At 50.2% G+C, this 27,068-nt stretch overlaps 1 protein-coding gene across 3 annotated transcripts in view; it reads right to left on the bottom strand.

Moving 5' to 3' along the window:
- The window catches only part of SYNDIG1 (synapse differentiation inducing 1), a 103,103-nt gene that overhangs the window by 27,022 nt on the left and 49,013 nt on the right, over positions 1 to 27,068 (bottom strand). For all 3 annotated transcript variants that reach the window (XR_009740313.1, XM_061436427.1, XM_061436428.1), the window contains exons 2-3: positions 25,957 to 26,514; positions 5,012 to 5,149 (exon numbers count right to left, since the gene is read on the bottom strand). Coding sequence is in view for 2 of the 3 variants with exons in the window: in XM_061436427.1 (XP_061292411.1) it covers positions 5,012 to 5,149; positions 25,957 to 26,436 (618 nt within the window). In the remaining variant the exon portion in view is untranslated. The remainder of the gene's footprint in view (positions 1 to 5,011; positions 5,150 to 25,956; positions 26,515 to 27,068) is intronic.

The following is a 27,068-nucleotide window of genomic DNA, read 5'->3' as shown; positions in this document are numbered from 1 at the left end:
CGTGGAAATGCCGGTCCCTCTGGTGAGATGAATGGCTAGAGATGGACAGGTGACAGCTCCTCAAAACGCCTGCGGCATCTGCCAGTCAAGACTCTGCTGGAACCAAGCTCCTGGCTGACGCGGGGGTGGAGGGAGGTGAAAGGCCCCGTCTCCCTCCATCTGTCTCCAGCGACCCCCAGGGTGCAAAGCAGAAACCCACAGAGGCCCACAGTGCCTGACACATCTGCTCGCTTTCTTGTGGAAGGATTTTCTGCTCTGAGTTGACTATTCCAGAGCATTTTGCTTCTGGGTGGTGCCCTCTGACACCTGTTTTATTTCCCATCTTTATCCTTTGGTTTAAAACCCTCAGTTAACAGACCGACTGCAGTGTGTGTTCAAAAACCCTCAGTTAACAGACCGACTGCTAACACACTCTAAGCAGTAACAGACCGACTGAGGGCTCTTGGGCCCTGCCCTGCCCTCCTGGGTCCCTCAAATCACCTCTGTCTTTGTGGCTTCCTCCAGTGGGGCGCCCTCAGTCTATGACTGATGGAAGCCTCTCCTTGTGGGTAGCTCAGAGGATGGCACTGCCTCCAGGGGGCCCGAGGTGGGGGGTTTGTGTTGGCTCCCACAGACCTGAGTAGGGCGTGTGCCCAGAGTATTTGGTGGCTTGACTGGATCTTTGTCATGGCATACTCCTCCTGGTTGTGTCTGGACACCCTCAGGAGACACCACGTTTGTAAGCCACGAGGTTCATCTTTAGGAAATGACCAAACAGAAAAATGGGTGTGCATGTGTTTGTATCAGACACACATGTGAGCCCCTCGAAGGGCCGGGCCTGGGGCTTTCCACCCGTTATTCACACGGCGGTGCCACTTCTCTGAGTCTGAATGAGGCTCTGATGGGCTTTGTTCTGTATGTCCCAGTGCACTTGACCACTCGCCCGAAGAGCCAGGACGAGTTCCAGTTGGTGCCGGAAGGAATGGGAACTCAGATGACAGATAATCTAAGTTCCTCAATCAAGCCTTCAGTTTGCTAATTAAAAATATTCCTGTTGTAAGAGGAACACATTCTCTGCATAAGTAATTAAGAGAAGAGAGAAATACAGATTTCTGCTTCTGCTGATGCAACAAGTCTTCTGCGGAAGACAGCTACAGATTCTTTATGAAATATTAAATAATACTTTTAAGCACTGGTGCTATTCATAAAATTCATAATCTGGCTCTTAATTCCCTTTTCTCATTTAATTATTGTTATAATAGTGCAGATAATAAAGGAAAGAAACATTTTGTGAAATGAAATGAAATCAGGACATGATAGATGCTCAGTGTAGACAATGCCTGAGGCAGACACAGTGCACGGAGCCCTCAGGCTTCCCTTGGCTCCAGACTCAGGGCCTCTGGGTGGTGGGGGGACGGAAGGGTCTTCCAGCTCCAGTCTCAAGCTCGAACCTGCCACACAGGTGAAGGCACCTAGGTAAACGCCCAGTCCCTTCTAGAAGGGTTCTTTTCCTCACTGTAACACACTCTAAGCAAGTGGGGACAATGGATTTAGACATGAGAACTGTGCTTTTATTTTTTGTTTGCAGATAAAAGTCAAAGTTATACTGCGGTAGGGGAAGGAGGGGACTTCCCTGGTGGTCCAGTGGTTAAGACTCTGCGCTTCTACTTCAGGGGTGTGGGTTTCATCCCTGGCTGGGTAACCCGCATGTCTCGTGGCCAAAAAATAAAATAAAAAAAGTCTTAAAAAGTTATATTGCAGGAAATTTGATTTTGAGGGTTAGAAACATTGATATATGCATCATGTACCATACTTGCTACATCTCTGATTTCAGGAAATTATTTAATCCCTTGAAACTTCAGTTTTTTCACCTATAAAATGGGGATAATAAATTCCCAGCTTTCAGACTCATTGCAAAGATTAAATAAGACAAAGTGAGCACATCAACTAGGTCCTAGCATCGCTCAGCAAATTTGGCTTCCTCTCCACCCTGGATATCACTCAGAGCATCGGTTCCTTGGTGGACCCACCAAAACTACACATAACATTCTCCTCTCTCCTTGGTGCCTACGCTGGGGGCTGGATCAAATGATTAGCACTGGAGCAAATGAAGTTGTGGACAGATACTACACTTGGGCCTCCACGCCGAGTCCTCCACACTGTCAGTTCCAATTCGCTGCCTCTTCCGGGTGTGGCTCTGGGCCAGGCCCACTGCCAGCTAGGTCTTGCCTTGGGATGCCATCACCCTCCCTGATCCCATAGCCACCAAGCGATGTGAGGGCAGTGCCCTGTCACGGACTTCCCGAGAGAACATGCGTGTGCAACAGCTCAGACTATAGCAGCCTCAGGAGCGAGGGAGGCTTGTTCAAATGCAGGCTCCACACCCCACCCTGGTGGCTCTGATGGAGCAGGTCGGTGGAGCCAGACAACACGACTTTCTAACCCCGCTGAGGCTGTCGACACTGTTGGCCAGGACTGCCCGAGAAGGCAGGTGTAGGGTGTTTAACCTGGACCGGGACCTGGCAGATGCAGACGCTGCCCACCTCACTGATACTTTCTTACGGCCTTTTTCAAATCATAAAATCTGTTGGAGAAAAGACCCCACATCTCCGTCCAGCTGCCCCTTCACCTGGGGACTCAGGTGTGTGCTGACAATTCCCATTTCCAGTGTCTGCAGTCGGGCTTTAGAGTTAGGGACAGAAGGCCCGGGGCCTCAGGGCTGGGCTGGGCTGTAGCGCTGGGTGCCTGGGGCTGCCTGCCTCCTGGGCCCGCAGTGCCTGGGTCTCAGCCACAAGCTCCCATGGAACCATGTTCCTTGAGGGGCAATCCACGCTCACAGCACAAAGAGAAGAGGGGCTGAGAGCGGGGGACCTCGGAGCCCCTCCTCTTATTCCAAGAGTGAAGACAATCCCTCAGGCCTCCAAACACTTGCTCTTCACTCCAAGAATGTGGGCAGCACATTTGCTGTGAATAAATGATCAGAATCCTTTCCACTGAAGGTATTAAACATCCTGACTGGTCAGGCCCGGGTCTAGGAGGTTCTTAAGGTATGAAGGATAACATTACTCTCTGAGAAAGTGAAAGTGAAGTCGCTCAGTCGTGTCTGACTCTTTGCGACCCCATGGACTGTAGCCTACTAGGCTCCTCTGTCCATGTGATTCTCCAGGCAAGAGTACTGGAGCGGGTTACCATTTCCTTCTCCAGCAGATCTTCCCAACCTGAGAAGGAGGATCTAATGCCAATCTCCACAATTGTGGCTGGATTTTTGTTGTATTTACCATCTTTCAGACAAAGATGCTATGCCTGCTTTGCCCTGCTCCAGAGACAGGCCTCCCCCAGGGTCAGGGAGAAGCAGAGATCAGGAACGACCTGGTCTGTAGGCGATCTGTCCTGGACCCTACCTCTGCTTACCCAGGGTTCACCCAGCCCCTGCTGGCAGGTGACACCAATGTCCACTTGCAGAGTAAAAATATTGGTCCCATTCTACAATTTGGCAATTAAAACACTGCTCTAGTGTGGAGGGCACCCTCTGCAGGGGATAGGGTGAGTCAGCAGGCCAGGACAGGAGGCTGGCCTGGATGTGTCAGGACTGGATGCAGAGGGCGCTGACGTCACACCCAGCTTCCCTTGACTCCACCCTCCTGGACCTTCCTTCACCTGGTGGAACCCTCTTGCCTGTTTGTAATGCAGGAACACAGGATCAGGGTGCTACTGACACGGAGTGGTGGGCTCTGAGCCCGAGGTCTTCTGGAGGCCCCATCTGCCCACGTGCCTTTGTCCAGGTCCCACTGTGTGTCCCAATCCTGGGTGCACGCAGCACCCATGGCCACTGCTTGGGCCCAGGAGCTCCCAGACTCACTCCACTCACCACCCCCAGGCCCCTGATGGCCGGGAGTCTAGTTCTACAGCCTGGGTTTGTGTACCCCAGAGTAGGGGCCTCTGGCGTGTGTAGAACCAACTCACCAAAGAGATGCTCAGACAGACCCTCCAGGCCAAAGCTGGATGTGGAACAACCACTGGGCACAACTCTGGCCAAGTAGGACGGCTCCATCACCCTTCCCAACACCCGTCCATCCTCTGCGACCAAGATCTCAGAGCAGCGGCCGCACCACGCTCCCCTGGAAGGGCCTCTGGGGCCTCTTGGTTTCCTTGCAAAGAGGGGTTGCACTTGGGGGCCACTAGTGGATTCTCCTCTCCCTCCTCACTCCTTGTAGGATCAGGGAAGCGGGGTAGGGGACACAGGAGTACACAAAGGCACTCTCACCCAACACACTGAATTGGGACAGACAACGGCAAGAAGCAGTGAGAGGCCAGGGTCCTTCTCAAAGCAAGAGGAATGAACGTTTCCAGCATAAGGCCTGGGTGGACGGCCTCAGAGCCACGGACACTGGAGAGGGAGCCCCAGGTGCCCTGAGGACGCTGTGGGCTCTGGAGCAACAGAAGGGGCTGCCTTTCTCCCCATCTGGTGGGGATAACGCGTGAGGCTGAAACTCCCTCTTTAATTGACAAGTACATGTCTTCCTTTGATTAATAAGAATGGGAATATAGATAGTTTCTGAGTGACAGGAACACAGAGGAAGTATTTAAAACCTGGGCTCCATGAAGGCACAAGGAGGAGGTTGGCCATGAAAAAGGGCCAGGAACTGGCTCTCTTAGAGCCTTGCCACTGGACAGAGGGCCCAGTTACTGGCCGAGACAGGCTGTTTGGGATGCGTGCACAGGCGCCATGCCACGGGACTCTATTTTATGTGCGAGCCTTTCACAGAGAAAACAGAACCCACTTTGCCTCTGTTCCAGTGCTCCAACGGACTCTCCCAACACAGGGTCGGTCCTGCTGGCACCCCACGAGTGTCTGCTCGGAGGCCCGGATCCCAACCTGCCGCTTCCCCCCCGGCCGCCCTCTGAGGATGCGCCCGGGTCTGCTGGGGTGAGGCTGGGCCCCTGAGACCAGGTTTCCCCCGCAGCAACCCCACCTCGTCCTCGCCAGCCTGGGCGCACTGGCTGCATACGTGTGGCCGACGGGAGGCCTTACCTCGTGGGACAGGTAGAAGGCGGCGATGCCCAGCGGCCAGAAGCAGCAGAGCATGGAGAAGACGCTGAGGCCCAGGTGGTCCCGCGGGGGCATCACGAGGAAGTTGTCCTCGCTCTCCGTGTCGCTGGAGTAGTCACTCTGCCGGGAGAGACGGACGGGAGGACGAGGGTCAGCATGGGTCTCCCACCATCACTGACGTGGGGGTCAGGCCCAGCAAGCCTGCCCGGCAAGTGCCGTCCCCCGTAGGAAGAGAAAGACCCAAGGATGGGCTCTGGGCTGTTCCAGGGAGATTAAACCCACAGCCCAGTGGACCTCTGGGATGGGGTGTGGACAGCGGGGTGTCCACTGGAGACTGGGGCTGGGGGGAGCACACAGGCGGGGTGTGGAGTCCACTCCTCGTTCTAGGACATCAACCTGGTTTCAGGACGAGGCAGGACTGGTGTTGGGGCCAGGACACTGCCTTGAATGCCTTCTTTCCTTAGACTGTGACCTAAATAAGGATGTCGTGGGCCTGGTCTTGAGCCCCGGTGTCCCTCCTGTTTTGGTTAATCAAACGCACATAAAACTGCAAATCGGAGCCTCCACTGCGCCTGTGTAGGAAGCTTCCTGCTGCACTGTTTGTGTCTTGTCTGGGAGGGAAACAGGCACACGGGGAGGGGCTCACCCCGAGCAAGGACTGACCTTCTCCCGGGCCCCCAGGGTGGGAGCGGGTGACACATTGTCCACCCAGCACCCAGCTGCCCTCCACGCATACAGACACATGTGCACACACAGACACACAAACACACACATAGACACAAACACACATCCAAACACACACAAACACATGCACACAGTTACACACACAGACACACAAACATACACACAGACACATGCACACACACATCTGAACACACAGAGACACACACAGACACATACAGACACAGACACACACAGACACACACACAGTTACATACACAGACACACATACAGACACATAAAGATATACAAAGACACACGCACACACACACATCTAAACATACAGAGACACACACAGACACACAGTTACCCACATACATGTAGACAAAGACACAGATACACACAGACACACAGTTACCCACATACATGTAGACAAAGACACAGATACACACAGACACATGCACACACACACAGTTACACATGCAAACACACAGACACACACAGACACACACAGACACATGCACACACACAAACACACATCTGAACACACAGAGACACACACAGTTACACACACACACGTAGACAGACATACACGCAGACACATACAGACACAGACACATGCACATGCACACACACACACAGATACATGCACACACACACGAATACATACGCACGGTTACAGACACACAAACACACGCAGATACATACAGATACACACAGACGCATGCATACATACACAAACACACCCAGACACACATCCAGATGCACACACACACACACCTCGGATCCCCAGTACCCCTCCCTTTCCCCTCCGCTGGGCCAGGTTTGCAGAGCTCCTGTCTTTCCTCTGTAGCATCGCCTCCCAAAGAATAAAGGGAAGGGGGGACACCCATCCTCACTCCTGCAGAGGTGGAACCAGCAGCCCCACGGAGGCGTCACATGTGGCGGGGTCTGGGACTGAGGGCTGTGGGCAGACGCACATGTGCCCCACTGCAGGGAGGCCAGAACCCTCCATCCAGGATGAGGAGGCCAGGTGGGGTCTCCAGGAACCTCAGCACTGGGCTGGAACTGCCACGCTGCCCTTGATGGGCCTCTGCATGGGGTCTGGGGAAGGGACCCCACAGTCGGCAGGACCTGAGGGCCAAGGAGAGACACAGAGGATGGGGCCGAAGGACAGATCCAGAGAGGATGCGCATCACGTGACAGGTCAGTCTATGCAGGTGGGAATCCTGGTGCCTGCGTGACATCTCTGATTGTGGGTACTTGTTCAGGCTTTGGGCTTCCCTGGAGGTTTTAGGTTTTGTTTTAGTTTACTATGAGTTTAAATATGTGGGCTGGCTGGATTCTCACAGCAGCTCTGGAAATAGCAGCTGTGGCTATTTTTCTGGTTATTTCTATTTGGCAAAAGACACCCTGGCCTCTGGGAAGTTACAATGTCCCTAAACAACAGAACTGGCCAGCTGGCCAGGTCACCCTGGACCTCTGAGCTCTCCACTGTCTGAACAGCAGTGTCTGGTCATCTGCCAACCCTACTGGCCTCAGTGGCTTCTTGTCTGAAGCTGGGGTGTCTTCTCCACACCCTTCCGCCCTGGGATTCTGATGACCACTTCTTGACTGCTCAGTTTCACGGTGGCAACAGGGAGGCCGGCGGCCAGAGGGGTCAGTGGGAAGTCCTCCAATCGAAGAGTAGTGCAGTGCGAGCTGTGACCACAGACCCCACAGAGATGCCCGGGCCTCGACTCCCCTCTCTGGAAACAGCTTCTGATGACACAACCATGTAAAGGGTCACCCCTCAAAATCTTCCCAGAGTTTTATTTAGAGTATAAGGGAGCCACTTCTGTAAACTACAAAGTTGTGGCTACATGGCATCAAAACAACTAGTCAATTTTGATTAAAATTGGTTTTTAAAAACTCAGATAAATTACAGGGCAGACAAAAACAGCCCAGCTCTCTGTACATTCTCCCTCCCATCAGCAGCAGTGCTGTAGATACAATTGGTCCTGGGCATTGTGCCATCAGACGGGGGTGGGGGTCTGGGGGGGTGACAGGGACACCCACAAACCAAGAAGAGAAAACACACAACTGCCACCACCAAGACACGAGCCACACACAGCAACTGTTTCTGAAAACCCTCTTCACAGGTCATTAGATTAGAGTATGTGCAAGGCAGGATGCAAGCATCCAAAGGCGTTCACCGTCCACATGGCTGGAGGAACAGATGCTTCAAGTGGGCAGAACGGGTCTGGACCCCCTCCCCATGGCCAGGCAGTCCGCCTTCAGCCGTGACCTCCATGCAGAGAGCTGGTTCTCCGCCCCTGAGGTTTCTTCCTTGGGAAGATTTCATAGGATAATCACAGAGCCCGGCTGGACACGTATCAGCCCTGTGAGCATGGACACGAGGGTGCAAGGGTGCAGGGGGCTGCACCCCTTGTCACTCATCTCTCTCAAGGCCTCACCCCCCACAGTAGCTCCCTGGGCCCCCACTGCCCCCTCATCCCCTTGGCCTTCTCTGCTGGAGAGAAGCATCTCTGCTGGGGGGAGCATCTCTGCTCGGGGGAGCATCTCTGCATGGCCTGGGTTGGGAGGCAGAGGCCAGGAGACACTGGGAATCGGGAATTCCTGTGAAGTCTGCATGGTGCTCCCGACAGCACTGCTTCAAAACAGCAAAGTCACAGAGGACTCCATGTGGACTTTTCTACGCAGTCATGGAAAATGGTGATGTAGGTACTTATTCACTGCCCTGGAAAGACGCTTGTAATAACCGAGGGAAAGAAAGAGGTAGAACGTGGAACAAGTCATATTTCCTCCAAAATGTCAGAAATTAAGCTGCTTCCAGACGAGGGGGCACATCAGTGGTTTTTTTTCTTTCTTTTTGCATTTCTAGTTTTTCCTACAAGAAGCAAGGTTATTGGTGATGAAACTTACAAAGGAGCAGACGTGCTGACAGGTGGGGCTCCCCCGTCCTTCATCCTCACATGGAGCACGTGGGATACGGTCCACCTGGAGACACTGCATCGGGGGCCCAAGGAGCAGCCAGTGGAGCAGATCAGAACTCGGCACAGCACTGGAACTCCTTGAGACGCAGGTCTGACCCACCAGGCCATGGAGGGTTAAGACCGCCACAGTGCCCAGGTCTACGCTGACCAGCATGGCACCACTGCCCCACGAGTCTACTGTTGCTGTTATTCAGTCACTCAGTCGTGTCTGACTCTTTGCGACCCCATGGACTGCAGCATGCTAGATTTCTCTGTCCTTCACCATCTCCCGGAGCTTGCTCAAACTCATGTCCATCGAGTCAGTGATGCCATCCAACCATCTCATCCTCTGTTGTCCCCTTTTTCCTGCCTTCGATCTTTCCCAGCATCAGGGTCTTTTCCAGTGAATCAGATCAGGTGGCCAAAGTATTGGAGTTTCAGCTTCAGCATCAGTCCGTCCCATGAATATTCAGGACTAATTTCCTTTAGGATTGGCCAGTTTGACCTCCTTGCAGTCCAAGGGACTCTCAAGAGTTCTCCAGCCCACAGTTCAAAAGCATCAATTCTTCAATGCTCAGCCTTCTTTATGATCCAACTCTCACATCCATACATGACTACTGGAAAAACCATAGCTTTGACTAGATGGACCTTTGTTGGCAAAGTGATGTCTCTTTGGAGGACATCCTGTGTGCCATCTGCTATGGGCCATTTTCTTTGCCTGGTGACTAGTGAACTGCATTCTTTGTCTAAATACTGAGTTTTAGCCCTTTGGTTTTGTTTAAATACTATGTCAAGTGCAAACTTAAATTCTCCCCATTTAGCTTTGTTTGTTAAACTGAAGTTCTCTTAAAAACTTCTTGCCTTTTGAAAGGTACTCAGATGTGTGTTTAAATATGTATTTTGAAATGGGTGTAATTTGCTTTACCTACTAGATGTATAAATATAATTTTTGTAAGTAAAAAACAATATGCTCTCTAGGTTTGTCATAGCTTCCTGCCCAGTGTGATTTTCTTCGTGTGTGACTTTCTGCACGTAAGAGCTTCATGTAATTGCATAAAGCAATGCTCATCCCTTTTAGATCTTATTCTTCCCCTTTATGTTACACCTGTCAGAGAGATATAACATGTTACCCACTGGGTTCCCTACTCTTTGCAGGTGGAAAGTCCAAGGCAGCTTTGGCACCATGGGTTGGGATTGGTTTGAACTAGGACTTGACTCTCAGAGTCACATGAGTGCAGGGTCAGCATCTGAAATTCCTGGCCTGGGTGCTCTGATGGTTTTGTCTCATCCAAGTGGAATGATGTCCATCCTCGCTTGAAGAAAGGAGAAGCCAAACCGCATGAAGATACCGTGTTCTACCTAAACCAGCCATCCTATCTGTTAGGCTGTGGGGACACAGGCTGGCTGAATGCAAATTGGTGCCACCTTAGGAAGCAGATCTGTTAATGTGCAGCACAATTAAATATGTGCTGAATTTTGGCCCAATAATCTCACTTCTAGGTTATTTATCCTGAAGATTCACCTCCAATAATAGAAAAATACACATGCTCAAGGTTATTCATTGCAGCCTTGTATGTAATTGCAAAATATTGGGAATGACCTAAACGCTCATTCGAAGGACAGTGGTTACATAAACGGTGAGGCGTCCAGCCCATGGGATAAAGAGCAGCTGAAAAAAGAGTGTGTGATACTGATGTGAGCAGACTGGATTAGACTGAGGATGTTAGTTTCCATCTATCTATAAACAGATTAAAAAGATAAGTATGTCTGTGTACACAGGGACTGTGTACACATACGGTTACACAGATGTGCTTGTGTATGTATGTGCTACATGTTTCTTCCAGCTCAGTCTGTGGAAAGGGCCTGGGACAACACACCCACTCCCAGGTGATGAGCAGACCCAGTACCTAGACATCGGTTTCTAAACACGGTTCTCCAATATGTGGAACCAGGGCACTTTGAAGAAATGACCGATTTCAGGGTCAGAGCTGCCAAATCCAAAACAGAGCTGGGACAGCTCGCTGCACAGGAAATGATGATAAAATGGGTAAGAGATGATGAATTGTGTCAAAAGGACACAGAGCCAACCAGAAGGGGCACCTGCTGTTTAATCTGTAACAAAGAGAATAAACACACCATGAACACTGTAAGGATGGACAGGAACCTATAAACTAACAATCAATGGTCCAGTCTGTATGAAGCAATGAATGTGTAAATAAATAAATATGGGGGAAGGGAAAACTCTACCCCATGGATGAATGCCCAGCTAATGAATACGAAAGGAGCCATGAGGTTAGGAGCTTGTAAAGAATGTTAAAACCAGTAAGTGAACAGCTAGCACTAAGTGGGGTGCTCCATCCTCACATAGCACCTCCTCACAAGATGTTTATTAATTCCAGAGAAATGCTGTTTGGCTGGGAGACACCTGGCAGATGCCACTTGCAAAAGGGGATGGGATCACCGCTTGTCAGGTGTCCCACGGAAATGCCAAGCTGGTAACAGGACATGTGGAGGCAGATGTCTCCTCGTGGGGGCCCTGCCCACAGCATCATCACCTGAATCCAACCAGCAGGAATCACCAGATGACCCAGAAGGAGGGCTCTCCTGAGAAACAACCGATCTGGACTCTCGAAACATGTCAAGAACATGAAGCTGATGGCAGAAGAAAGGTTCCAGATTATAGAGGGCTGTGATCAGAGAACAGCCTCAGGGCTCCCTGGTGGCTCAGTGGTGAAGAACCCGCCTGCCAAGGAGGAGACGTGGCTTGGATCCCTGGGTTGGGAAGATGCCCTGGAGAAGGGAATGGCAACACACTCAGTATTCTTGCCTGGAGAATCCCATGGAGAGGGGAGCCAGTCCATGGCATTGCAGAGTCAGACACGACTTAGCAACTAAACAACAACAACAAAAAGAGAAGAGCAAGAAAATGCAAGATTGGGTCCTGACCTGGGTCTGATTGTTTTCCCCTTTTGCTATAAGAACAGTATTGAAAGAACTGGAAAAATGTACATAAGGTCTATAGATGAGATGACAGTACTGGAATGACTTTAATTTCCTGACTTTTACAATTGCACTTGTTTTTAGAAAACATACCTCACCCATTTAGGGGTAAAAGGCCATCTTGTCTGATACTTTCTTGCAAAGAACTCAGGAAAACATATGCACATTGAGAGAACGGTAACGTACCCAACGGTAAACGGTTAAGACCAAAGGAAACCGGGTGACAAGCATATAGGGATTCTTCATACCATTTTTGCAATTCTTCTGTCTGAAATTATTTCGGAAATAAAAAGTCAAAAAATCCCTCACACGTGCCATTTTAGGAGGAAAAAAAATTATACTTTAAATTGAATTCTTTCTTTTGGGGATTAGGCATTGCATTCACTTTTCCCTCTTTTTTCATTACACTTTAATGGAAACACTGTGAGAGTTATGGGGGGGAAATGAAAAAAATATTGAATTCACTCTTTTTATGACACATGAATAATTCATTTTACACTGTGATTTGGCGTTTCGTCAAGTTTGTCCTTTTCGTGTTTCTGCAGAGAAGCCACTTAGTGTCAGTGTCACACACTTGCTCTCTCAGGAGCTCAGAGACACATGGAGCCCAAGGCGGCTCTTGGAACAAAGCCCAGCCACCGAGCCGACGGGTGGCTGCACGTCCACCCCCGGGGCCAGTGACAAAGGGCTCCCAGGTGAACCTGGGGGCGGACAGCTCACCTGGGCCTGTGAGGATGACACTACCCTCGACCAAGAGGCGAGGAGGGCAGGCAGGGAGCGGGGGCCCTGGTGGAGCGTTTACCTCCTGGGAACGAGCTGTGGGGACATGCATCCATCCAGCCATCCTCACCTGTCTGTCTGCCCAGAGAGGTGGGGCGCACACCTCCTGGGAATGAGCTGTGGGGACACAGCATCATCCAACCATCCTTACCCGTCTGTCTGCCCAGAGAGGTGGGGCACACACCTCCTGGGAATGAGCACTGGGGACACAGCACCCTTTCAATTGTCCTCACCCGTCTGCCCACCCACCACAGAGGATCTGCACCCTGAGGAAGTGCAGGAGCTACTTGTGCCTCAGGAGGGGCCAATGAGAACCACAGGGCCTTCCTCTGAGAGCCTAGCCGCCCCCTCCCTCCTGGACCCCCCCACCTGGCCAGGCTCCAGAAGCCTCTCTGGCTGGAGTGGGGGCCACAGCTGTCATGCTCTGGAGCAGGCTGACTGTGGACCTCTTGCCTGTTCAATGCCTTCTTCATCCTCTCGTAGCATCAGGGACTGGCCAAGGTTGCCAGCCCCTGTGCAGGGTGAGGTCCTCAGAGCCCATGCCCCACCTCTGCAGCAATGAGAAAGCCGTCTGTCTAGGAGCAGGGACCCCAGGGCCTGCCTACCTGGTGTACCTCAACCCCTTGCCACTGAGCATGGCCACCGCCCCGCATGTCTGCGTGCACCTGTGGCAGAGGTGGGCTCCCTAGTTTGTAAAATGAGAGCATTTTCTAAACCAAGGGATGCCTCTGTGCAAGATCCCATCACAGTAAACCTATGGCCATTTATCAAGTCACTGGCTGGGCTGTTCAAAGTCATCAGTTACCAGAGGGAGGTTCAAGAGGGAGGGGACATATGTATACTTCCCCAGACCCTGATGCTGGGAAAGACTGAAGGCAGGAGGAGAAGGGGACGACAGGACGAGATGGCTGGATGGCATCACCGATGGCATCTAACTTACTCTAACTCAATGGACATGAGTTAGAATAAGCTCTGCGAAATGGTGAAGGACAGGGAAGCCTGTGTGCTGCAGTCCACAGGGTCGCAAAGAGTCGGACATGACTGAGTGACTGAACAACAACAATGGCTGACTCATGTTGATGTTTTGCAGAAACCAACAAAATTCTGTAAAGCTATTATCCTTCAATTAAAAAATAAAAAAAAAATCACTCATTTCCCAAGTTTCTTTACTGTTCTGAAATACTTCATTTTATTGAAAGGAATGCATGTATTTAAATTGTATTTTAGTTAGTTTGAAGATTATAGAGTATTAAAATTCATCACAGATGGCCTTGTACAGTATGTGTATGTATGTATATGAATAAATTATTTCACTCGCTGTGTCTGTGTGTGAGGTCACATCTAAAAACTCTTCAACTAAGTCTAGGTCACAGAGATGTATATGTGTATACACACACAAACAGACATACACACACACCCTTTGAAACAATTTTAGACTCACATAAAAGTGTCGAAACTAAAACAGAGTTCCTGTAGGGACTGCAAAGATAGAACGCATCCCCACATCCGTGAACGCACCTCTTACATAAGCGTGGCCCAGAGCCTAAACTAGGATACAGCTCTGCCCAGGGCAAGACCCCTGACCAGCCGCCTCAGCACCAGGCCCCAAAGGTCACCCAGGCTGCCGGGGGTGTCAGCAGTTCACTCCATTTTATTCCTGAGTGATTTTCCACGATAAGGAAGTGCCGCTATGTGTCCATCCGTTCGTCCACCGAAGGCTTTTTATTTTCAGTTTTTCATTCTTACTAATAAAGGCTGTGAGGCACTCATGCAAGTTTCTGCTTGAACATAGAATTCGTGTCTTTAAATACCAGGAATGGGGTTGCTGGGTCACACGGTGTTTAACTTTACAGGAAAACGATCAGCTGTCTTCCGGGGAAGCCGGCTGGCTTCTGCATCCTCGCGGCGCTCGGTGGTCGTCGGTTCCCGGCGGCTGCCCTGCGACGCTCTGTGCGGGGCTCACTTGTGCTGGCTTCAGTTCGCGCTTCTCCAGAGGTGGTGATGTGGACATCTCTGCGTGCTTACTTGCCATTTGTATCTCTTATTTGGGGAGGCATCTGTTCTCTCTTTGATGTGGCAGCTGGCTCCTTCCACACTCTCCTCCAAGTCCCTGGCATCCTTCCCTTAGCTTTTGCCTCCCAAATGCAGACGTCCTGCATGCCAGGTGGACCCGGGTGCTGTGAGAAGGCACTCAGAGCTGGTGGATTAGAGGTCAGCCTCCTGTCTGACATTCTCCTGTCTGCCAGGAGTCTGACATTCTCACACCTGACCCCCAGCCCATGCTAAGGACAGCAGACAGGACGTGGGCGGTTACGTGGAGGGCGGTGGGCAGTTCCAGCTGGAACAGAGGGCAGAGCTGCGAGCCCCTTAGGAACACACTGACCTCCAGTGGACACTGCCTGATGCCAGGACCCTGCCCGAGCCACTGGCATCCACCCAGCAAGGAGCTCACCTGCTTCCTCCGTGAGGCTGCACCAGTTCGTTGCTACATTTCTAGAAGACATATGGAGAGGATTCTTAGCCATCCTCACTGCCCCCTGAGGCTAAGTGTGGGCAGCGAGGACTCGTGGAAAGAGCCTGGGGAGGAAGTTCCTGGGCAGAGGCAGCGAGTGAGGCCAGTGCCACCTGGACGCCAAAGGCCTGGCAGCACCAGCAGACCTCGGGGATGGAGGTTCTAGAAGGAGGGGCAGGAGCTCCAGTCTGCCCCACACTGCACAGATCCCTCTGGGTGATCTACTTCTCACCTCACGTCAAGAAGGATCCAGAGCAACCAGGATGATGAGGAGGGTCAAGTGATGCCTTACTGGGAACAGGGTCCTGGGGCAGGGAGCTCAAGGGGTGAGCCTTGTAGATGGGTTAAGGGCCCTCCTTAGAAGAAGGAGAGAGGGGCCCTCAGGCATCCCAAGGGGGCACTGGGGGCAGCCCCTCTTTAGCAAGAGAAACCTTCTTGTATCTTCTCCATGAAGTGGCTTAGAAGCTGCCTGGACCACCGAACAGTGATGCTCTCTGCCCTCACTGCTCACAGTGCAGTCCAGGGGCAGCAGCATCGGCCTTGCTGGAAGTTGTCAGAGATGCAGATGCCCAGGCCCCACCCTAGACAGCTGGGACCTACCTACACAGAGGCTGCTGGGCTCAAGAGAGGTGTTTGGATGGGGAGTCATGGGGATTCTGTCTTGGGGGCGTCTCTTCACCGTCACATGTCAGGACTGTCCCAAGTTGTCTGCCCTGATACCTACCTCCGGACCAACGTCTGCTTCAGCAAATAGGCAGCAACGACAACAATGACAGGCCCACAGTCACTCATTCTGTTCTCTGTCCTCAGTTCTCCTGGGTTCTTCAGCTTCCACGAGGCTCTTCATCTTGTTCCAAGATGGACAAACTTCTGCAGGGGACAGCGGCCTGGGGGCCATGCCGAGCTTGTCCACATGCACCTCTGACTCCGTCCTCTCCAGAGGGACCACAAGGCTGTCCCTGGGAGCTTCGATCTTGCTCAATCCCATGGACACTCTAAGGATGGGCAGGGGGCTGAGTGGAGTTGGTGGGGCCCCCCTACTCTCTCCTCTTTTCTCTGCAGTCACGGGGAAGGTCTATTAGCTAGAATGACCTTGGGATTTCTCTCTTCTCTAATGAAATGCCAATAACAGTCTTCATGTTCTGCTTTCTCCTTATTCCTTGTTTGGAGCCTGTCTCTGTTTTTGTGGTTTGCGGTAGACAGTCTGCTCTTGTGTCTCAGCACCAAGCCAATCACTGCCTGGAGGCCCTGGGGCCACCACAGGCCCTGTGGAGCGCTGTTCCCACGTCTGCCCCGTGGACTTGGAGACTTTTTAAAGCATCCCCTTAAACAAAGTCCAGGTCACATAAATGCTCACCAGGAGCATAAATGCTCAAGGAGCCTGGGTGCTCACACAGGGGAGAGTCTGGCTGCATTTTGATTATAAAAAAGGATGACATTGACCTGGAGGCCCTCGGACAGAGTCGTTTATTCACTGATAGACCCATCACCGCAACGGGTCATCAGGCGCCTACTCAGTGCTGAGTTGGGGATGTATCCAGGAACTTTGCCTCTGGTCCTCACCTTGGAGGCTAAACTCGACTCACCCATGGCCTGCTCCGTCCATGGTGTCCATGGGGACACCACCCCCATCCCCAGTCCTGCAGCCAGGCCGGGCGCCTCTGTGCTTTGAAGCCCATCCCTCCTGGATGCCTCCCATCTTACTCCCCCTGCTGACCGGCTGGTCTTCAGGGGGCATTTCCCAGTAAATCAGGTGCTCATCAGTCCTCACATCACTGATCGCTTCTGGGAAACTCAACCTAAGTTGGCTTGGCGGTGTCCAGTGTGACAGAAAATAAACAAGCCAAAACACAGAGACTTTGTCAGCAGGGGCACGAACACTGTGACCTGGATGCTGACGAGAAACTAGCTCAGTGAAGGGGAGGAGAGAATATTCTGGGTGCAGGAGGGGCTGCAAAGCCAGGTGGGGGGCTGGGAAGTTGAGGGGATCAGGAGTCGGGGGTTGGGGGAATGAATGAGAGGTGAGGTGATGGGGGAGGGGACTGCTCACAGGACCCTCAAGTGTCTGCACTTTATTTAACTCGGTTTGGGTGATCTGCTGCTTACTGACATTTCAAAAGGGATAAAAGCAAAAGGACTAGAAGAGGAGACTCAGGAATTGGCTACCCTATTGAAACCTAGATCTTCCTCCTATTTCCTAGAAGAAACACAAGAGGAAAATCCACCCAATGCCATGCTGAAACATATGTAAACTTCACCCAGCCTGGGCCAGCAGAGCACTGGATGGTGTGCTGGAAAGACCACCGTCCTCTGGGATCTGACCTCAAGCTACAGCTGCTCCCCCTTTACAACCCAACCCTCCACCACCAAGCCTCCCCCAAACACCACTGCTTTCTCTGCTAAATCCTTTTTGAATCTGTATTTCACGGTGTAGACCTCCATGAGCAGCATCTTATGTAAGGTTACTGTTCCAAGCAACATGTTCTGTTTCTAAATATACTTCTCTCCACTCTGAGGAGTGTCCTCCAACTTCTCAGGTTCTACCTGTTTGAGGAGGACACTGGCCATCCCCCAGACCCCCTGGTGGCTCTCACTTTTCCAGGCTTGAGGTTTCTGATGACTCATCTGCTCAGCACCACTGCAGGCTGGCAGATGTTTTGCTGACAGATATCAGGTGGATATTTATGGGCACCTTGGGTGAACCATGCAAAGGGGACATTTTCCTATGTTTTCCTACCTACACACCATCAGCAGCATGCACCTGTTGCTGTGTGGATTTGTTTTTTAACTGAACAGAGGCTGTTTTCCTAACTCAGTTTCGCATTTCTCTAGTGACAGGGGCATGATATGTGGTGTGGTTTTCATTATCAAGGAGAAAAGATCCTTCCTTCCGGGACCCTCAGCTGACATGCAGGACAGCCAAGGTGGGACCATCCCAATTCCGAATGGGGACAGCACCCTCCCTGGAGACCAGCCAGACAGGAACCCTCAGCACTTTGCACAGTGAGGCTTCTCTCTTGCCTTCTCTATGTCTGTTTCCTCCTGGTGAGTATGAGCACCACGGACCCAATGCCTGGGACCACAAGGACAACATGCAGGCTCTTTGTCCATAAGGATGGAGTCTCTCACACCTGCTAATAGTCTGAATGATCTGATGATCCTTGCACTGGCCAAATGCCTCTTCTTACAGAAATCTAGCATAACTCCAGCACATGAGGGCCAGCCACCTGCACTATTTCCCCTGTGTTGGTTTCTTTTTGCATCTCAGAATTCATAGTATGTCTGTGAACAACCATCTGCATGTTAGCCCTGTGAGCTTTTCCTTATCTTTTTAGGAAATGCTGTGAAATGGCTTGCCAAGGGGAAAAAAAAAATATTGGCAATTGTGAAGCTGGGCTCATGCTTGATTTCTCTGGTTATTCTCCCATTGTTCCACAGAAGCACGATGGACAAACAGCTGAACAGACCATGATATAGGGGTGATGCTTCACATCATTCCCTTAAAAAGTGCATTGTCAGACTTCCCTAGTGGTCCGGGTTTAAGACTCTGAGCTTCCACTGCAGGAGGCATGGGTTTGATCTCTCGTCTGGGAAGTTCTGCATGCCTCACAATCCAGCCAAAAAAGGGCGGGGCATGCTGTCATCACCAAAACTTTAAATTCAAAGGATGCGCTTCTTCTAACACAATTGAATGTTTATGATCACTTTCCTCTTCTGAAAACATTATACTGTAGTAAGTGGAAGATGAGGTTTTTATCAACATGGGCCAAGGTTAAATGGCCTCCCCAGGGCTCCAGGCTATGACGAGTGTTTTCTGCATGCATGGTGGTCACTGAACATGGGTGTTAGGGGCACGCATTGAGGAGAGACGTTTAATGAAGCATTGAGCAAATCTGTCTCTCAGGGACCCCAAAGGATGCTCTTGGTACTGGGTTTTGTTACATGAATATTGCTTAAAATAGGTGGACCTTTGGTTAAGCTTGGAGAAATTTTATTAAACTCCAATGTGGTTTAGAATCAAATTTTACTGGTGTTTGTTCAAACTGAGTATGAAAGAGATTCACCAAAGTCATGGACTCTCCTTTCATTGTCATTCAAATCACATTTATTGTGTTAGTGTTTGACTCACAGCTATCTGTAATCTTATGAAAGCTGATTTCATTAGAATTGTTGTTTAGTCGCTAAGTTGTGTCTGATTCTTTGTGACCCCATGGACTGCAGCACACCAGGTTTCCCTGTCTTCACCATATCCCGGGATTTGCTCAAATGCATGTCCATTGAATTGGTGATGCCATCTAACCATCTCATCCTCTGTCACCCTCTTCTCCACCTGCCTTCAATTTTTCCTAGCATCAGGGTCTTTTCCAATAGGCTGGCTCTTCGCATCAGGTAGCCAAAGTTCTGGAGTTTCACCTTCAGCATCAGTCCTTCCAATGAATATTCAGGGTTGATTTCCTTTAGGATTGACTGGTTTGATCTTGCTGTCCAAGGGATCCTCAGGAGTCTTCTTGAACACCACAATTAGAAAGCATCACTTTTTTGGTGCTTAGCTGTCTTTGTCATCCAACTCTCATATTCATAAGTGACTACTGGAAAAACTGTAGCTTTGACTATATGGACCTTTGTCAGCAAAGTGATGTCTTTGCTTTTTAACATGCTAAGTTTGTCATAGCTTTCCTTCCAATGAGCTAGTGTCTTTTAATTTCATGGCTGCAGTCACCATCCACAGTGATTTTGGAGCCCAAGAAAATAAAATTTGTCTCTGCTTCTACTTTTTCCCCTTCTATTTGCCAGGAAGTGATGGGACTGGATGCCATTATCTTAGTTTTTTGAATGTTGAGTTTTAAGCCAGTTTTTCACTCCCTTGTCTCACCTTCATCAAGAGGTTCTTTAGTTCTTCTTCACTTTCTGCCATTAGAGTGGTATCATCTGCATATCTGAAGTTGCTGATATTACTCCTGGCAATCTTAGAATAGCTGTAGTCTTTTTAAAAATTTTTTATTTGGCTGATCTAGGTCTTAATTGCAGCATGTGGGATCTTTGAACTCCAACGCGGCATGCGGGATCTAATTCCCTGACCAGGGATGAAACCCGGGCCCTCTGCGTTGCGAGTGTGAAGCCTCAGTCACTGGACCACCAGGGAAGTCCCAGAATAACTGTAGTCTTACAATGATGAAACATTCTCCTTTGTCAAAACAGATAAACAGTTTTCTCCCAACTGTGATTCTGAGCAGGGGCTCAGAAGCCATGGATGAGAGATCTGATCAGTGTGGGCTTGAAAAAGTAAAAAGGTTTTATTTCCTTGGCATACAAATTCAATCTGATGCCCCAATCCTTCTGCTTATCGTAAAGTATTTCAGAGGAACATGATGAACGATCTCCTTGTGTTCTTATGACAGATGGATTTATTATCTCAGAGATTCTCCCCTCATCAAATGGCTATAATTACACACTCCAGTGCCTTTTACTGGCAAATGTAAGATGAGAATATAAAGATATTGATTTTTACTTTTTAAGAAACATGCTGAGAGTACCACATTTAAATGAGAGTTTCCCTTGACACAGAAAATGAAAACAGTAAATGGCACACTACTATTCCGATCATGCTTACATTGCACATGATATTTTTGAATTCGTCTTTGGAAATTGTCAGTATGTAGGATGCCCTCAAAATATTTATTCCATAAAGGTAAATTTAATTTCCAGATAGGAAGTTATTCACATAGGCCTGTTTACAGAAAGAGGAGTTTGCTGCAGGTTGGATAGCACTAGATCAGATGTGACTATAAGGAAAGTTAAGACAGATCTCCTGATCATTTTGAATGATTTTCAGATCATTCATCTAAGGGTGAATGATCTGCACTTAGAGCCATATGAAACTGGAATGTCCAAATATATTTTTTTTATTTACGGAAAGATTGAAGGCAGATGGAGAAGGGGACGACAGAGGATGAGATGGCTGGATGGCATCACTGACTCAATTGGCATGAGTTTGGGTGAACTCTAGGAGTTGGTGATGGACAGGGAGGCCTGGCGTGCTGCAGTCGCAAAGAGTCGGACACAACTGAGTGACTGAACTGAACCAAACATACTGTCTCAAGGGAGGAAAATGAGTAATTAAATTTCCTAATGTTTTAAGTGGATACATGTCAGATTATTTAAAGATAATTAACTTGATTAATATTCTTAACCTAAGCACAAGCCATCTGTGGACATATTCTTTGCCCACATCTAGTGCCTGCTGGAAAATGCATGTAGCACTTCAGATAATATCCTGTAAGACTTCTGGTATGACAGAGCCAGGAGGCAGGCAAATCCTGTCCCTGAGAAATGACTGAAGAGAATTTTCAAAACAGCCTTCTTGGAGGGCTCAGCAATGACCCTGGGTCAGTGATAAATGGAGGGGTGTTTGCTTACAACCACTGCTGAATCCTGAGTCAGAGTAGTGTGAGTCTGTAAATGTATGCAAGACAGGAAAGGAGACACAGATATAAAGAACATGGACTCTGGGAGAAGGCGAGGGTGGGATGATTTGAGAGAATAGCATTGAAACATGTATATTACCATATATGAAATAGATGACTAGTCCAAGTTCGATACACAAAACAGGGCACTCAAAGCTGGTGCACTGGGACATCCCTGAGGGATGGGATGGGGAGGCGGGTTGGAGGAGGGTTCGGGATGGGGGACACATGTACTCCCATGGCTGATTCATGTCAATGTATGGCTAAAACCACTACAATATTGTAAAGTAATTAGCCTCCAATTAAAATAAATAAATTAATTTAAAAAAGGAATATTATACACAAAATCATGGAGTACAAAAAAAAAAAAAAAAAGAATAGTGTGAGTCTGGTTGATCTTGCCCTGAGCTCATCCAGACCCATCACCTGCTTAGCCATGAAGTATTTCTGCTAGGGAGGGGCTCCTCTTGGAGACCAGATTCTCTGCTGCTAGATGGAGCCGAGTTGACTGGGGAGCACAGGGTGGAAGCTCCATTCCCAGCCACAAATGGGAAACCTTGCAGTTCTCCCAACTTATGGCTCTAATCTGTTTGGGCCAAGTGGCAGAAAGCTGGATGACCCAGGAATTTAACCAGGAGCTCCTGGAAGGGAGAGGACCACAGCGCCTGGGAAGCTCTCCTCACATCCTAGTTTGAACTAAACAGGAAATGAAAACACAACATATCACAGTTTATAGGGGGCAGTTGAAATAGTGTTTGAAAGTTATAGCTTTAAATACATATATTATACAGGAAGAAAAATCTCAAAGCGATAACTAAGCTCCAGCCTAAAGAAATTAAATAAAGAGCAAATTTAGACTATAGAAAACAGAGAGGAAAATATCATAAATATCTGACTGAAAATCACTGAAATGTAAAACTGAAATGAAGGACCAATCAGTGGAACCAGATAACAGATATTTGAAAAGATCATCAGAATTTATAAGCCTTTGGCTAGGCTGAGCGAGGAAAAAATGGAAAAATCACAAAATTAGGCAGGACAAAGAGGAAACATCACCAACTGTGCAGAAAGCAAGAAGATTTAAGTGTACTATTACGGACAACCTTATGCTGACAAGTTAGATAACTAAGATAAAAGGGGAAAATCCCTAGAGTGGCACAAATTACTAAAGCTGAGTCAAGATGAAAGGAAAACCTAAAGATTTTCTTTCAAATCATAAGGAAATCAGGTCTGATCAGTAGTTAAAAAAAAAAAAAAATCTTCCCACAAAGAAGATGGTGGCTTCACTGTGAATGACTATCTGAGAAGAAAAAGTCCCAGCACAGGGCAGCATCTTTCAGACAGAAGAAGAAGGAACACTTCCCAATTCATCCTTTGTGGCCAGTGTCACCCTGAGACCAAAACCAGAAGACACAAGAAAAGAAAACTGCAGTTGTCAAGGACCAAGGGTCCTCATGGACACAGAAATAAAAATCTTACCAAGTTGTTAGCATGTCAAATCCAGCAATATTTGAAGAGGCGCAAACACCATGGCCAATTTATCCCCAAACATACAGGATTGCTTAGTATATGAAAGGATAGTTCAACATGTGAAAATCAATTAATGTAATAGGTCATATCAATAGGATAAAGACGACCCCCACAACACACATGATGACCTGAATGGACATTTGGCAAAGTTAAACACCTGTTTTTTATATTAAAAAACTCTGTTCAACCACATCTTGACAAAGACCACTTTCTACATCTGATAAAGAGCCTGAAGAGCTCGGTCATTCATTTGAGAGTCTGAGCACTGCCCCTGAACCAGTAGTGAAGGGAGGACCCCCATTTACCACCTCTGTCATCACTGCGTGTGAGGGTCTAGCCCGGGGCAGCCAGGCAAACCAACCAAACTGCATCCTGCTTCCTTGCCCCACCCCAGATCAGCCTCTCCCAGCCTCACGGGACGTCAGATTGTGTTTAAAACACTGCCTGCTTTTTTTCTGAGTGATTTCTGTTTCCTCTGGGTCCCCTTTTCTATTTTTGTTGTTCTTTCTCATTCTCGCTTTGGGGTTCTCGTCCAGTGTTTGTGCGTCCTCCTAGCTGTTCTCCTGTGTGTGAAGAAGCCTCTGCAGGTGCTACCTATAGTGTGAAATCCTCTCTCTCCCGACAGGTTTCCGGGACTTGTGGTTTTTCATGGGAGAGAGGTCCAGCTGAGGGCTCAGACGTAAGGAGGTGGCTGCATCCAAAACAGCCGTTTGGGGACCACACAGCATCGCCGTCAGGACATAGGCGTCTGGAGCCAGCAGAGGCACCTGGGAGCCCTCCAAGCTTCTGCCTCCCACATGCAGTGGCAGGGACAGAGCCTGCCGCCTTCAGGCTCTGGGGTCAGACGCGCTGGTGAGAGGAGGGAGGAGGGAAGATGCTCCAAAAATGTGCATCTCCTTCTCCTTTGCTCTTGCGTCACTGGTTCCCAGTGATGACATTCCACGGGCTCTCTGATGGATGCACAGACTTGGCTTTGTCACAAAGGGGCGGCAATCAGCCTTTCAACACGTGGAGAGGCCCTCCAGTCCTGACCTGCAGCCACTTCTTTTCACAGCTTTAAACCCGAATTTGACATTTTGCAGAACTGCTTTATTAGGTGTGCTTGAGTCTCTCAGTTTAAATTTGTCTATGTGACAAGGAAATGTGATTTCCAGCAGTTGGGGTCCTGGAGATGAGGTTTAGCTGTTGTGTCCGGGAACCAGGAGGAGGTCCCAGGGCTGCAGGGCCCCAGCCTGGTGATCATGCACCTGGAGAATCCCCAGGGCCCCCGCGGTGGCCTGCTTAGCCACCCTCCATCCTTGTGTGCCTCCAGAACCCCCAGGACGACTCTCTGCTGTGAAACAGTGCAGGGCAGATGCTATGGCTGAGGCCCCTCTGCGAGATGCTTATAATCAGCTACAGATCTGCTTGCTAACACCGCCAACCCCAGACCCCAGAGGACGCAGCCACATGAGCTTCAGCAGACGCGTGCCCGGCAAGCAGACCTATCTGCACTAGGACCGCTCTGCTGCAAGTGCAGGACGAGCCCGATCAGGCAGGAAATGAGAGCAGAGAGGAAGATCCTGTGACAGACCCTGCTCCTACCTGGGCAAAGCTCTCTGCAAACTGCGATTTCCTGGAAACAGAATTGCTCTGCTGTAGACCGAGTGATGCTACGGCATTATCCAAGGATGCAAAACCACGTTTTCTCTCTTGTCTGAAGTATAGCTGCTTCCTGGGAAGAGCCTCAGGTCAGTGTGGACTGAGTTTTTTGTTTCATTCACAATAGGAGCATGACTGTTCTCATTCCATTCAGTTTGACGATTAAAGAGTGATGGTGAGCGGTCTGCACCCTTGCTCGCTGGGGGCTGCTGCTGTCCTGGCCCCCAGTTGAGATGTTCCTGTCCCGTCACCCTGAGCAGCCCCTTGCACACCAACTTTGGTCTTGGCCACATGACTTGCTTGGGATGGTCAGAGGTAACGTATGCTCCACACACAGGCTTGCAGAGCTCTGGCTTGCTGGACTCATGTGGCCGCCACATGATGACAGGTGTGTGGTCCTGTCTCCGGGGCCAGTGGCCAGCCGGCATTCTCAGGCTCAGGCCAGTAGGGGAACCTGGCAAGCCCAGTGGGGCAGCCTTCTTCCAGCCATCCCCACAGCCATGAAACAACTGCCCCCCAGCCTCGGTGCTGGTCTCCTGGGCTCAGACCCCTATGGCGTTGCCCTCACCCCGCCATGGGGGCAACAGTGTGGCACACCATGGCCAACATGCATGTTTCTAAGACTGGGATCTGATGCCCGTGCCCGCTCTACGGGAGACGGGACTCCACAGTAATTCAGCTTGACTGCCCCTTATGCTATCAATTTCAACTATTTCTTCCAGCTGGTTTTAGGTTTCAGCTGTTCCAACAATCCTTAGTAAACACTCCAGAATGTCAAATTAAGGAAACCACATGTGGCAGCCAAAACATCCCCAACTGTCCCCAAGTGTACACTTCCAGGCTCTTGAGGAACCTCCTTCCCCTGGGGGCTCTGGCCAGTGGCCACTGTTCCCTGGGTCAGGAAGAGTCCCTGGATGAGGGCATGGCAACCCACTCCAGTATTCTTTCCCGGAGAATCCCTTGGACAGAGGACCCTGGTGGGCTACCATCCATAGAATTGTACACAACTAAGCCACTTAGCACAGCACAGCACTCTCCCCTGTGGCCAGGCAGTCAGCAGAAACCCCCAGCCCCCTGAGCTGCCAGCACGGTCAACCCTTAAATGCATCTTAGTCCCATCCTGATGGCTTCGACCTGTGTCCCCTAAGCAGAATCCCCGCTGAAGCCCTAGGTCCCAGACCTCACCTCCTTCTCCATCCCTGTATCTCTTACACAGATTCTGAGTGAAGGGCACCCAGGAGGCTGTGTGGTTTCCTTGCACTTTTGCTCACTGGCTTCATGTCCTGACTTGCACCTGCCTGGCTCTCGTCCCCCCAGAGCCCCACATCCCACTCCCGATGGCCCGTGACAAACATATGCTCTGACCTCCAGCTCCTGGAACTCCTCCTCCTCCTCCACGTCGTAGGATAGCGTGTGGATCTTGATGTCTTCGGGCGAGAGGTCAATGAACTTGCCGTCGGGGTACTCCAGGCTCTCCTTGGTGGGTGAGCGGTCCTCGATGAAGGTGGTCTCACAGCAATCAGCTGCCACGCCGTCCCCCCAGGGGCGCAGCACACTCTCCGAGTATAGGATGAGGTTGGGTCGGTAGCGGGACTCCACTGACTGCTGGAGCGTGCTGGGGTCCAACAGCTGTTGGAGTGGTTCATTCCTGGCGCCGTCTGGGCCGGCCGATGCCACGCTGCCCACCACTCGGCAGCTCTGGTACTGGGGAGCGGGGTACACGGACACCAGACCATCCCGGCTCTCGGCCACCAGGCTCCTCGTGTTGATGAGGCCGTTCCTCTTGCTGGCCTCGCCGAGCTTGTCGCGCACCAGCCCGCTCTTCTGCTCCACGACTCCAGCCATGGTGCTGTCCTCCCGGCTGGTCGTCGGGCTGGCGGGCTGGACTCGAGGGTCACACTTGCCTCACAGGGCCCATTTCTCCTGGAGGAGGAAGAAACAGAGATGAGACAAGGAAATCACACCTGAAAAGCTCATCAGTCAGACCCTGGTTGTCCCAGTGTGTCCTGGTCGCTGGGGTGAACAGTCACTGGTCTGAGCCCACTTACCCTGATGGTTTAGATAGGCTCGGTGGGGGCAGTGGCCAGAGGGAGGCAGAGATAGACCCTGAACATCTTTGGACAGACTCTGCTTCCCAATGAAGGAGGCTGTGCAGGAGTTAGGACCACTGTTGCCCCAGAGAACACCAGGATTTCAGCTGACTTCTGAAATCCACAGGCAAGCCCACCCACACCAGCCTCGACCACGGGGCAAGTGGGACCATTCATTCAACTCTCCTAGGCTCCTCATCCCAGCAGAAAAACTCGCACCAAGGAAGCAAGGGCTGACTTACAAAGATCTTGTGACTTAGTACTGATGGAACAAAGGAATAAAGAATTATTTTAGCTTTTGATCTTTTCAAATAGATTTTCAACAAGCAACCAACCTACAACCTCTTGTGAATGAAATTTTAACTAGAGGGATTTAAAAGCTTTATA

The sequence above is a fragment of the Bos javanicus genome, chromosome 13 (genome assembly GCF_032452875.1).
Source record: "Bos javanicus breed banteng chromosome 13, ARS-OSU_banteng_1.0, whole genome shotgun sequence".
Classification (NCBI taxonomy): domain Eukaryota; kingdom Metazoa; phylum Chordata; class Mammalia; order Artiodactyla; family Bovidae; genus Bos; species Bos javanicus.
Note: the sequence above shows the minus strand (reverse complement) of the source record. Positions and strands in the feature narration are given on the sequence as shown.